At 33.8% G+C, this 13,862-nt stretch overlaps 1 protein-coding gene across 1 annotated transcript; it reads right to left on the reverse strand.

Annotated features, from left to right (window-relative positions):
* Positions 1-545: 545 nt before the first annotated feature.
* Positions 546-7,917, reverse strand: LOC133668484 (protein EMBRYO SAC DEVELOPMENT ARREST 30-like). Its single transcript, XM_062088358.1, has 10 exons — positions 7,265-7,917; positions 7,075-7,168; positions 5,597-5,667; positions 5,428-5,516; positions 5,087-5,330; positions 4,351-4,463; positions 4,064-4,154; positions 3,674-3,802; positions 2,395-2,948; positions 546-1,516 (listed from the first exon to the last, which is right to left on the reverse strand). Exons 1-10 carry the CDS (start codon positions 7,430-7,432, stop codon positions 1,060-1,062), a joined length of 2,010 nt encoding a protein of 669 aa, XP_061944342.1. The 5' UTR covers positions 7,433-7,917; the 3' UTR covers positions 546-1,059.
* Between the last annotated feature and the right edge of the window lie 5,945 nt (positions 7,918-13,862).

Below are 13,862 nucleotides of genomic sequence, written 5' to 3' on the forward strand. Positions count from 1 at the left end.
TGCCTGAATTGGTTTTAAATCTGAAGTTATATTTATTTTATGTTCCTGCAAAGCGACCCCCCATGGAGTGATGATGTTGGAGCTATCCTTCAGAAAGGATATGAGGAAAAAGGAACGCCGGTGAACAGCTGAATCATGTGCTGAAGCGTAATTGCAAAGGCCGGTAAAGCTGTTTCTGTCTCACAACCGCTGCATATTGGCCATGTGTCCTGGCCATTCCTGATTCTTTTCTACTGAACATATCTCTGAAACTGCGGAGGTTGAATGTGCCGATCATCCTATGATTGATTTAAGGTGGTTCCTAGTTCCTACCTTCACCTCATATGGTTCAGGGGTACAGGCCACATTTACATTGAGTAAAACCTGCCAACTCTTGTATTCCGCAACTTTGCTTAGCCCACCTGCATTTTCCAAGATGCTTCGTGTTTGTCAACATTATTTGAGCAAGCGGGCCATTGAACTTGAACGATGATGACATAATAACATCGGCATATGTTATTTGTTAACATCTAATGGGTGATCGAATTGTTAGAACTATGACAAAAGGAAGAAGAAAAATTCTTGTCATTGATTTCTGTTCGAAACAACTTTACACTCCGACAGGAAATTCAGTTCAAGGACAGAAATTAATGTTTCAGATACCAAAAAGATCTTCAAGTGGAACTAACTGCAACCTGTCCAACACCTACATTCCCAAATCAAAGCTCTTCCGTGCTGAAACATCTTTCATGTTTCTCAGAAGACAGGGCATTTCTGCTTCTGCAACAGGCTGCAATAAGCTTATCTTGAAGGTATCAGTCGTGCTCGCTACTACTATCGCGCTAAAACAGTGTTGTATGAAGAAGGTATACAAATGTTTTTCTTTTCTATAAGGGTTTCTTGAATCTACTAGGAAAGAATAAATCTTAATATTTCCTTCAAAACACCAAGTTGGAACTATGAAAAACCTTGGACTCATCGCCCCATCCCCAAAACTCTACATCCCAGAAGATATTGCTGAAAAGTTGAGTAGCATCTTCAGTTATAAAAACAGAAGTCCTATCATCAGCACATCCACTTCTAGTCATTAGGATCCCATTCATCATCCTGATCCATGGGTATTTGAGTAAGACTACTTCTACCTCTACTGTTATCAGATTCTTGCTGTTCAACACCATCATTTTCATATTCTGACTCGCTATTATCATCACTACCCTCTTCCACTACTGCTGACTCTGAGCGAGTATCTTCCTGACTAAGCTGCATCCATCTTGGGCACTCATCCTCTCCTCCATATAGGAATCGGCTATCATTACCTTTTACCTGTTTTGGAACCTCAGCAGATGGAATTCTACAAGAGCATTCAGGAAGCGGGTGAGACAGGAATGTGGTTGGTTTTGACAGAAGAGATTGCCTGATAAGTCCGTCTTCACTCAAGCTTTTGTTGAGATGTTCCCTTACTACACGTTTCCAAGTACGATTGTTATGGTGGTACAAGTTGTCATGGATAATGTTGAAAAGTTCTGCAAGAACCCTCCTGTTTGAAGAACCAACAAAACATCAGAATGATTTGTTCAATTTATAATATACAGGTGAACATCAAGAAGATATATCAAGACTGTGACCAAAACCAGAACTAAAGTACAAGGTGTGCAAAATCAAAAGGAAGCAGATAAAACCAGTACAACAAATTTTATTACATGAAAATTGAGATGGATTCAAGATGATTTGTTTGCTTAAAAACAGCAACACCACAGTGCAGAAACCAATGTAAAGAAGATTATAGGAGACTGCAAGACACTTTTTTTTCCTGGCATGCTACAATACTTCTCGTGGTTATCTCAACATAACATGATTATTATTTGGGAAGTGCTGCCAACTGAAAGCTGATTACTCTCTGGAAGAGCAGCAGGGAAAAAATCATTACTCAACACAAAAATATAATATATATTATCATATGAAAATGCAAATTCAGGTTGATAATCTTTCTCAGAAATATAGTACATCTGTTACGTTCCTGGCAAATCCTTCTCTCTTTCTGTCTGTATGGCAAGTTTTAAATGCTTCATAGCACTATAAATGAAGGTGAAAAGTGAGCTGCTCCTTGCAGAACATCAAAAATCAAATGAACATAAATAGTGGAAGTAGAGAATCCCTACCGTCAGATGCATATATACTGAAAAAATGAATCAATGTAATCAGAAGTCATTGAATTTATTTTGCCCCACTGGCATTTTAAAACTGCAGAAAATCGTGAATCTCAAGTATCATGTAGTTGAGGACATTCATCCACACTATGCTTCCATTTTTTGCGTTGAAAAATATTGTACTTCAATCAATTTCCATGGAATGATTCAATACCTTTATGCTGTAATTAATTTGAAGTTCATAATAAGAGATTTTTGCCCATCATACCTATCTGGCCGATATGTTTTAGAAGAAGCACTCTCGTATAGCCGGTGTCCCATGACCAAGCTTGAGAAGTCTGGCCATCCACTACCATCATTATGGAAACCAGGAAAAAATGCATCTGCTTCCACCGAGACAATATAATCAAGAGCATCCCAGATTAACCTGTGTGCTTGATTCCTCAGATCTACAGATGAAGGGTCTGGTTCTGTGTCAGACTCAGTAATCCAACCATACCAACCTTCTTTTTCATGTTGATAGATGGGTCTGTCTGGAGGTGGAGGAAGGGGACGAGGCCGGGGACCTGCCCTATTCCACTCTTCTTTTAATTGTTCCTCACTTTCGGTAGGTGGAGGCTGGAAAGGATTCAATGGATGAGGTGTTTCAGGACCAACCAAATCAGATAATTCTTGCTTGGTGCACACCTGAGTGCGATCCACGGTGTTAGAGAAGTTTGCTCGCAGAGGGATCAAAATGCGTTGACCACCGAAAGTTTCAGACCCAGCCACGTATATCATTGTTTCAGTAGAATAGCCCATCTCTTTAAGGAGAAGACCAATCTGAAAATGTTTCAAAGAAGTAAAAGGGCCCCTCAAAGTTGTGTCATTCCTGGGATAGTAACATTTGATAAGATGAAAACTAATAATTTGCTGCTAGCTAGGAAAGCTCTTGTAAAAAGCCTTCCTCCTAGATCTGTGTTATATGCTACCATGCTAGGAGACAGTCAACATTGGGCTGCCCAATTGTGGTGGAAGATATGTAGGATAGATTGTTCATGGTGGGTTTTGGAAGGAGGAGGAAGGAACATAAGAGCTTATGGTGACGTGGTTCTTATTTGGTAAGCTTGGATGGAGATAAATAGTCGACATTTTAAGGATAAATCAACCTCAAGACAATTGTTGTGGAATAGGATGGTGCTTCTAGCTTCTTTGCAATGCAATGCATGGGACCACTATGGTGTATGAGTTTCAAAGCTAATTTAGTGAGATTAGACTATCTTTTATATTGAAATTTTGTTGTTTTTTCTCATTCTCTAATTGGAGGATGTCTTGTTCTCTAAAGTGCTGTTGAACATTTCTTCCCTTTTCTATTGATACTTTCTTCTATCTAAAAATGAAAAATCCCTTCTAAAAGAAAGTTTAAGGACTAGAATTAATATGAAACCTGCAAATGATTTGGCAAACATAATTCAAGCAATGTGCAAGAAACAAAACTCCAGTGTAGATAAAAGAAGCATGCATTGTGCAGTTTGGACTTGAAAGTTAAACCTTAACTCTGTCTGTACCTCTTCTGGCATGAGGGGGCATGACCCATTGGATCTTCGGACGTGTGAGTCTACATTTAGCTCATCATTAAGAATCCCTTGCTTAATCATCTGTGCCCTTCGGTACTGTATAAGCTCAGTGTGAACATCCTAGAGGAAGTGCCAAGTTAGAAGAAGGGGCTAGGAAAAATAGAGAATTTAACGAGGTATTTATATAATCCATCTTCATTTATGTTTGAGGTATAAAATCACAAAGAAGACACATCCAAATATTGAAATTCCAACTACTGAATTTTATGACCAATTGAACAGCAAAACAAGTACTAAAATTAAAAGAAACCAAACTTAAACATATCGATGCAACTTTGATCACGGCAATGATATAGATGAGAAAAGGCTTGAACAACTAGCCTGATATAATTCTGCACAACCATGATATGCCAAGGTATTTCTCACTAAGCCAGGATGAAATGCAAGGAAAGGTTGACCAGATACCCGTAACCTGTGGAAAAAGTTTTAGAGACAAGAACTGCAAACAAATGCTTCATAGATTGTGAAGTTGCATGTAATTTATTATTGCAATGTCGGTCATATTCTTACAGAGTGCTAAACTAATGAAGATTGTGCACATCCTGAAATCTGGTAGTTGGCATTATAATTTTATTGGAAAGGCAAGGTAAGAAACTAATCAGCTATACCTCTGAACCATCAACTGACCAAGCACCTGAATTTTTGGGCGAAATTTTAGAGCGTGAAATGCAACTCGACATCTAAGCCTCTGAAACTCAGACATGCTCGGAGGAAGAATTGACTGCAAAGAAAGTTACCAACAGAGATTAAAGCATTATCAAGAATAAAAAATAAATGAACACCCAAATTCCATGCTCCAAATTGAGTAGTCCATTGCACAATTGCGCATACCAAACTTTGTGAATTGAAAATACTAAGGGAACCAAAGTGCCTATCAAGTTAAAACAATGCTCAACATGTTTCTTTGACTGGCAAAATTATCACTTTGAGCCACAAATTTCTATTGAATTTGTTTAGTTAAAATTGCAGTGGACATCTCAAAATTACAAGTTCAGAATTCCACTTCAGAAAAGATGCTGCATTAGGCATCTGATTAGGGTTTTTTCCTGGTTCCATACAATTGCTTATTGATCATTAATTCTTTGCAAATAAATAAAGAAAGAAAATTGAAATGAGCATGTCCTATTATTGAAATGAGCACGTCCTTTTATTGAAATGAGTACAAGAAACACAAGAAAATAACTAACAGTTATCATCCAAGCAAAGGTCATATCCTAGAAGAAAAAATGACATGAGAGATCAAAATCAATTATGTTAACAATTATGAGTAGAAAGGTGGTGCTATTCAAGATGAGAGAACAATATAAATCATTTTATGATCTACATCGCAATATATTTACCTACCTGCAGGCATCCTCCATCATGAAGAACCAGTCCAATAACCTTGGATTTCTTTAACTCAGGCAAAATTTCTTTAACATAGAAATTTGGAGAAGCAGAACTTTTGGGCTTATAAGTACGGATCTCATTCCTTCTCCTGCCCGCCTTCAAATTCTCAGGCAGGCTGTTCACAACGATTACATCATTTTTAAGTGATGCTATGAACTGCTCTTCATCATAGAGATATGAAAAACTCTTGAATTTGTAACTGTTCCAAATTCAGAAATTAGAAAGAAAAAAACAAAACCTGCATCTCAAGTGCAAGGAGTTAAATGCAAACCATTAAACAAGCTAAAGTAAATTACCTAATGCCTTTTGATTGAAGACTTTCTTGAATCTCTGGAATGACAAGAGTAGCATTTAGAAGCCTGGATATGGTGACAAGATCACAGATCTAGAAAATTAACAGAAATGTTATGAACTCTCATTATCAATCAAAATTAAAACAAGTTTATAACATCAAATGAATCATACCGAGGATCTTATCTTCTCAAATCCACCAAAAATTTTTGCATAAATGTAACCGTTGTTCTTTTCATTTGGAACTGTAACCCAAGAAAAAATGTAAGCAAAATAAAAATCAATGAGGATAGAAATTCTCAAATGTAGCCTATAAAGATAATAATATAATGAGCAAGACAGAAAGTGCACCAAGTTAATAGGTATCTCGTTGATGAAATGAAAGTAAATGGGAAGAAAGCTTGCAGCTTTGGTGAAGACAATTTATTAGAAATCAAAATAATTAGAATGCTCTTTTCTGCCATTTCACCATATTGCTTATATATAGTCTTGTAAAGAAGTAATGGTTACATAATTCCACAAATAACAACAAAGGGTTGGCTGATTGGCAAGAGGTGTCAATATAAGGGTAGGTCATGATTCAAAACTTATTAGGAGCAAACTCTTCCTTGAGAGTTATCTATCCATGCCCATGAAAGTAAGTCCAAACTTTTCCCAGAACAAGTGAATGGAGCAACTTTAATGCACCAGGAATTTAACCTAAGTCACAAAACAGATTGGGGTTTCCCTTCATCCAAAATATAAAAAACATCACAAACATGTTCCACAATATACTCTAAAACAAATAAGCCACCTTCATTTTCATAGGCTTTTACATAGATTCCGCTGTAAAAGTATGCAAATAAACATAATGGTGCACATTGTATAACCCATTTTCCACAATCTACTCTAAAACAAATAAGCCACCTTCATTTTTCACAGGCTTTTACATAGATTCCGTTGCAAAACTATGCAAACAAACATAATGGTGCACATTGTATAACCCATTTAAAGATTATCAATATCAAACTAGATAAGTAGAGTTCTTTTCCAAAAAAACTATGGTACTTAATTTAAACACATCAACCATGCATTGATTGTTATAATAATAATGGAGTTGCAAAAAACATGCTTTTTGCACCATTCAATTGGTCAGACTAACCAAGTAAGGAATCCCCAACCCCCTACCAAAATATAAATAAATAAAAATAAGAAAGAACGAAAAATAAAGGGGAAAAAAGGAGAAAAGAAAGAACATCTACGACTCAACCACTCTCAGCAAAATACAAGATCATCCAATTGGAAACGACAAGTAGAAACGCAACCAAATGGAATGATCACTAAATTCCCTAAAGGATGTGTCACTTACTCCCTCAGAAGCATGTTAAATGGGGTGCCATATCCAACTTGAAATTACCTCAACCAAGCTATAAATTTACATAAACTTTCAAAGAAAGCTTCAACAACTTACCGATCCACAGTTTATTTAAATGCACTTCTACAAAACTTAACTGATCAAATCCATTTCACATTTCCAAATTCCACAGCAGCTAATTAATAACCAGAAGACACTCGCCTCCAATAAAAACCAGTTCAAGAAATTTAACCTCAATGGATATAAAAGAAACAGAAAAGTAAACAGACAAATAGAAAAGTTCAGCAAAACCCATTACCAGGATAACTGCTTCTCGGGTTGGCATAAGGCTGCAGTGACTTCAAAGACTTCACATGCCCCCACGACCTCTTATTTCTAACAGCTCTATCACCCTACAAAACCACGAAAACCCAAATGAAAAAACAAATAAAGAACACAACAAATGCCAAAAAAACAAAACAATGCAGAACGCAAAATGAAATCTGTACGCCAAAGATAGGAGTGAGGTTAAATCCAATGGCAGGCATTAAAGTAGATTGCAGTGAATAAGGCCCCGAAAGCTTTGTGATGGAGAGGTGAATCACTAGAGACACCATTGATAGTATCAAGACAAACAGTGCAATCCATTTTATCTTGGATTTGAACGCCATCTTCATTCATTCATGCCCAATTCCTGTCAAAATCCGAATCCCACAATTCCTCAAGCCCCTACAACACCAATTCCGAAGAAATCAAATCCAAACAAAGAAAAGGGATTGGATTTAAGTGTTAATGAATAACTTGCAAGCTCCCCAGGGACCTGGACGAATGGGGTCAAACATGAATTGAATTGAGTTTCGTTTGGTTGAAAATGAGAGGATTTGAAAGGAAAGTTGTTGTCTTTATGTAGTGTGAGTGTGTGGTTTTCTGATACAGGAAGGGAATGAAGTAATGAGGGATTGAATATAAGATTAGAAGCGGAACTAAATTAAATCAAAATGGAAGAGAAAATAGAAAAGAAAGTTCGTGTTAGCAGAAGGGAAAGAGTTGTTGTTTGGGAGGTGTTGGGTATGGGCTGGCAGAAGAGAAGAAAGAGAAGAGTTGTGAAAGAGACAGTCAGGGAGAAGAATGTGGATTTGGATTTGGATTCGGATTCGGAAAGGACTCCTTCCTTCCTTCTCTCTCCTGGTCTCCGTCATCAAATAAATAATAATTATTAATTTTTTTTAAAAAAAAAACACATTAGTTATTAAAAACTTTTTTATATTTAAAATATATATAATATTTTTTTATTTTTAAAAAATTACTTTTAACATCGACATATCAAAATAATCTAAAAACATCAAAAATTTTAATTTAAAATAAAAAAATCAAATTTTTACAAAAAAACTTACTAACCTGAAAAATAAACGGGGCTTAAATCTTTTAACTTGTGAGGCAAAACATTGTTCGCATAATGTTTTATTTTTTTTTATTTTTATTCTTTATATTTGATCCTTTTATATTATATTGATTTGGTATTAGTCTTGCTGATTTATCTTTTATGCTTGTGTGTGAGGATTTTGCAATGTGGGAGAATGTTTTGTCACTTGTTTAATGCTCGGTTTGACAAGATAGCATTCAATTTCATTAATTAAAAAAAACAGAGCTTTAAAAACCGGATTTGAAGCTTAAACAAATGTTCAGTTCATTTTGTTTACCAACATAGGGACTAATTTGCATTGTTAGAGAAAGAGGATTTTCTTTTTCAATCACTCAACTTTTCTTTTTAATTTGATCCTTTCACATTGCCTTTATTTAAGATTTGATTTTGTAAAATTATTTTGATTGCCTAGATATGGGGTTCTTGCAAAGTCAAGAAAATTTTTATGCGCTCGGTTGATGCTCAATTTGGCAAAATAAAATAAAAATATATTGATATTAAATAATTTGGTGTTAATGAGCCAAAATTAAAAATTAAAAAAATATAACAGGCTAGTGTAAACAAGGAGGGATAAACTGGTTGGCATGTGCAACCGATGCGCCAGCGTTTGAAGTCATCGCGTTCAATCAACGCTTACAGCTTCCTCTGGCAGCTGAAAGCCTCTTTCCTTGGTAGCTAGAGATGTCAATAGGTATTCATGGAAGAAGTTTCGTACTATTCATACTTAAACTTGTACCTAAATTACTATTCATACCCTACCTCAAAACCATCGAGCATGGATTTTAGAAACTTAAACCTAACCAGTCAACACACAATAAAATTGATGATCCCTTTTAACAAAAGAACAAGATGAAATCTAAAAGGAAGACAATCCCTCCTCGGTGCTACCTCCTCCACCCTCTCCCTCAGGCCTTTAGGCATATGCCTTATTTTGAAAAAAATCAATCACCATATCATAAACACCATGCCTTTTTGTAGAAGGAGAAATTAAATCTATTTGAGCATGAGGTTTTCAAACCGTCAACACTCCATACTGCCTCTTTTACTTCTTTCATAGTCACCCTCATCTCAAGAACTGAACTTGATTCTGATTTTAACACTTTAAACCCTAATTTCTCAAACTTTGACCTAACTCAATTCTTAGCACCAAACCATGCTAAATAAAAGCTCACTGCTTCTGCTTTGATATCTAATGGCATTATGAGCTCTCTAATAGTCGTGTAGATTCTATCAATATTGTTACATCTTTCTCAATTTGATGTTACATTTGTAATTTTAGCAGAATTAGAAAGATATTGAATTTGAGAAGAAAAGACTGACAACTGGAATGGAGACTAGAAACCCTATACTTTCTTTAAATTTTCTTGGTATAAATATAGCTTGGTATAAATATAATTTTCTTTAAATTCATTTTGGCTCAGATTTTAGGTCGGGTTTAACAATATCCATGCCTTATCCAAAACCTGATTTTTTACCTTCAGATTTTACCCAAACTTGATCAGGTAAAAAAATCTCACACCTATTTGGACTGTTTCGTATTTGTATCCATAGGACGAATGTGAAAATTCCATCCCTATTGGAGGTGACATACGCAACGCAATAAGGCCTTTCTAGTGAGGTCACATAGGTTGACGATGGAAGGGTGGTGAGATTTCGACAACCTTTTTCTTTCTTTTCTCTCTCTTTTATTTCTCCTCTCCTCGATATTTGTTGATTTGTCAAAGAAATAAAGGTGTCCTATTATTTTGTTTTTGTGTCAAACGTGGTCCTCATTCTTTTGATTGCTATTTTTTTGCTTTGGATCCTTTTTTAAAATTAAATTTTAATTTTAATTTTATCCTTTGATATTGGCTTGTTAACAAATTGGGTTTCATGACTTTTTTTATGGGATGATTCTGGTCTTATGACCTAGGTCATGGATTTGAAAGGCTAACCCAAGTTAACATCAATCTTTTTTATATCATTTTTTACACGTATTTTATTTTTCAATTTCATCCTTCAATATCAGGTTTATTTAAAATTGGGCTTCATGATTTTCTTTGCTTTCCTTTCTATGAAGTTATCCCGATCTCATAACCTAGGTCACAGATTTAGCAGGTTAGTCCAGGTTAACTCGAGTTTTTTTTAGTTGTTTATTAAGATTGAATATGTTTTCAGTTTTGTCCTTCAACATTTGGTTAGTTTAAGAATTGGACTTTATATTTTTTTTTTCTTCTTATTTTGCCTTTTATTAAGTTATGTCATTTGTATAATCCAGCTTATTGGGTATGACAAACTTACCCGGGTTTGCTGGGGTTTTTTTAACGTCCTTTTTTGTTAATTGATTTTTTTTTAATTTCATCCTTCTACATTTGAATTGTTGGGTGGGCATCATAATTTTTGTCAATTTGCTTTTTGTGGGATTGTTTCAGCCTTACGACTTGGGTCTGAGTTAGCATCTAACTTACCCAATAAATTTATTTTATTTATGAATAAAGAATTTTTCTCATTGTATTTAGTAGCAAGTCCCACATACACTTCTCAATACAAAATTTAAATTTGTTTTCTTTTTTTATGAATTTTATTGTATTTTAGTGACATTAAAAGAAACTTTAAAACGTGTGGGAAAAACATTATCAATATCCACATTGAATCCATAATGTTTTTTTTTTTTCATTTTGCCCTTCTCAACACAAAAATGAAGGTTAGAAATAAAAGATATTTTGATCTTTTCAAAGGACACAAGTGTCATTTGAAAAATCATTAGGGGGCAAAAAAAGTCTTTTTGATTTTATTTTTTTAACAATAAAATTAGAAAAATAAACTTATAGGAAAAGAAAGAGCTTTTGTCCAGAGGCTTTGGGGTCATTTTCTTTTTTAAAGAACAATAAAAATACTTAAATGCTATTGAGATCAAATAATTTTAAAGCTATTTTGGAGGGGTATTTTCATCTTTTTATCTAGTTTTTTTTTTGTTGTTAATTTTAGATGGGCCCAGGGGTTTTTTATCTTTTAGTCATATAAAATATTAAAAACAATTAACCCGAATGAATAAAAAGGTTTTTAACTTAATGGAGTTTTGGTAAAATTTAAAAATAAAAATTCAGATTATAGGTTAAGTATAGATACTGCTGCTCTATCATACCGAAAACCCGCCGTGAAATTCATTAATGCCCTTAAAGTTTGAGAAAATGACATTTACACTACGCGCTAAATATATAAAGAAGAATACGGCTCTCTTTTCCGGCCATCACTTCTCTCGGCGACTGTAGTTTTATATATATATATATATATATATATATATATATATATATATATATATATATAATAAATGACCCCATCTCTTTCGGTCTTCCTCACTCCCTTTTTCTTAGGTCTCGATTTCTTCGATAATAACATATGATCTGATTAAAGTAAGGTTGTATCTGATTTCTTTTCTTGTCTTCTTCTAGACTTATCGATTTAATTAAGGTTGATTTTTGGATGTATTTTTTTTTTGGTTTTGTGAGATAGAAACAATAAATTGATTTTGGATTTTTCTATTCTCTATATAACTATTGGAGGCTGAGAAAGTGTTTGTTTAAAAATATGGTTGTAGTTGTTTTTTAAAGTGAATCTCATACTAAAATATATTAAAATAATATTTTTTTATTTTTAAAAAATTATTTTTAGAATTAACGTATCAAAACAATTCAAAATATATAAAAAATTTAATTTTTAATAAAAAAATATTTAAATTTTTTAAACCGCATTCCTAAACAGTTTTGCACTTGCTCCAGTCTTCTTTATACTTATACTGATGTGATTGTATTCTATTTTTTGACAATTTAAGATGAGAACCGACAACTCTTTCTACTTCTGTGCAGGTAAGCACGTAGTGGGCACGCCATGCTATTAGAAGAAACCAGGCAGCAGAAAGGATGATACTACGAGACAAGGAGCTTTTTCTCGAAGAATTCTGCTAGCCACCAAACCAAGCATTCGCGCAAAGAGCATGTGTTAATCAAGCTTCAGTGAAAAGCATGAACTCCTTTTTTTTTCTTTTCTTTTTTTTTTAATCTTCAACTCAGATTGCAAAGACAAGTAATCAAACGCAAGAACAAATGGTTAGTTTTTAAGAATTGAAATTGAGTTGAGACAGGGGAGGGGAGGGGAACGTTGCTTTAAATGCTGAATAGCTTAGCCCTCAATCAATATCATGCGAAACCCAAGACAAATATTATTCTATGATTTGTAAAGTCCTAGAGAAGCAGAATTTTGATTTGATTTGGATGAGGGATTTTTTAGGTTTTTTCTATTCTTGAACACAATGAGATTACCAAAATAACCTTAGATTTTAAAACGAATGCTTTTGTTTTTAATGGTATTTGCGTCTTATGAACTTTGGTTTCATTTTGTAAATTTCATGTGGAGTCAGGAGGAGTGTTTTGCTATTTATAAAAATAAATTAAAAGAAAAACTAAAAGCTACTAGCGCGTGATAAGAATACGCCAGCGTATAGAGGTTGTCCGCGCCATTTGGATGGCTCATGACACCTCCTCCGGTGTCCAAAAATACCCCACCATTGTCTAAGGCAAATCGACGCGGCCACTGTTAGGCAATGGTTGGATTTCTTCTTTTCCATTCTCTTTTCTCTCTTCTCCACCTACTCAAAGTTCAAAAATATCCTAACCTTTTGTATTATTTCAATTGTAATCTTTATAGTTTTTGTTATTCTATATTTGCTTTAAATTCTTTTTATAATTTCTTTTTTAATTTCATCCTTTTTTATTTTATTTTATTTCTATGTTAAATTTGGTCATCTTTCTTTTAATTGATATTTATTTTGTTTTTCATTCTTTTTCTAATTGATTTTCTTTTCAATTTCATACCTGATTTTTTTATGTTTTTTTATTTTATTTTTGTCCTCGTTCTTTTCATTATAATTTCTTTTGGTTTCCTTTATTTTCTTAATTGATTTTTTTTTTCAAATTCATCTCTCATTGTTTGATTTTATTTGATTTTAATGCCAAATTTAATTCTCATTTTTTTGAATTCAGATTTTTAAACCTGACCTACGGGTTGATCCCGGGCAAGTTTTGGGTCACAAATCAAATGGGTTGGTCAAGGTTACCCATATCAACTTGGGCTAAAAAAATATTCAACAAGTTTTAAAAATATTTTACAAACAAGTTGTGTCATTTTTTTAATTATGGTTTTTAAACCCGGATCGGAGTACAATCCCGAGTCACAGGTAGGGTGGGTTGGCTAGGGTTACCCGAGCAACTAATTTTTTTTGTTTTACATATATGTAAAAATGACATTATTTTGGACAAAAGTTTACAAAAAAAAAATCAATGAGTTTTAAGACAAGTTTTTTAAAAAATAAAAAGAATTTAATGAAGAAATTGGATCCTTATTCTTTTGATCATGATTTTTAGACCTGACCTAGGGGTTGACCCCAAGCAGCTCCTGGGTCACAGGTTGAGTAAGTTGACCAGGGTTACCCGTATTGATTAATGTTTTTTTCTGCAAGAATGTCAAAATTATATTTTTTTGATAAAGATTTAGCAAAAAAAATCAATGAGTTTTGAAAAAATGTAACAAAAAAATTTAGTTCTTATTCTTTTGATAGTGGTTTTTAATTAAATTTATTTTGGTTTCATCCCTTGGTATTTAGTTTATTGAGGATTTTGCTTTGTGATTTTTTCAGGTTTGACTTCTAT

This window comes from Populus nigra, chromosome 11 (genome assembly GCF_951802175.1).
Source record: "Populus nigra chromosome 11, ddPopNigr1.1, whole genome shotgun sequence".
Classification (NCBI taxonomy): Eukaryota; Viridiplantae; Streptophyta; class Magnoliopsida; order Malpighiales; family Salicaceae; genus Populus; species Populus nigra.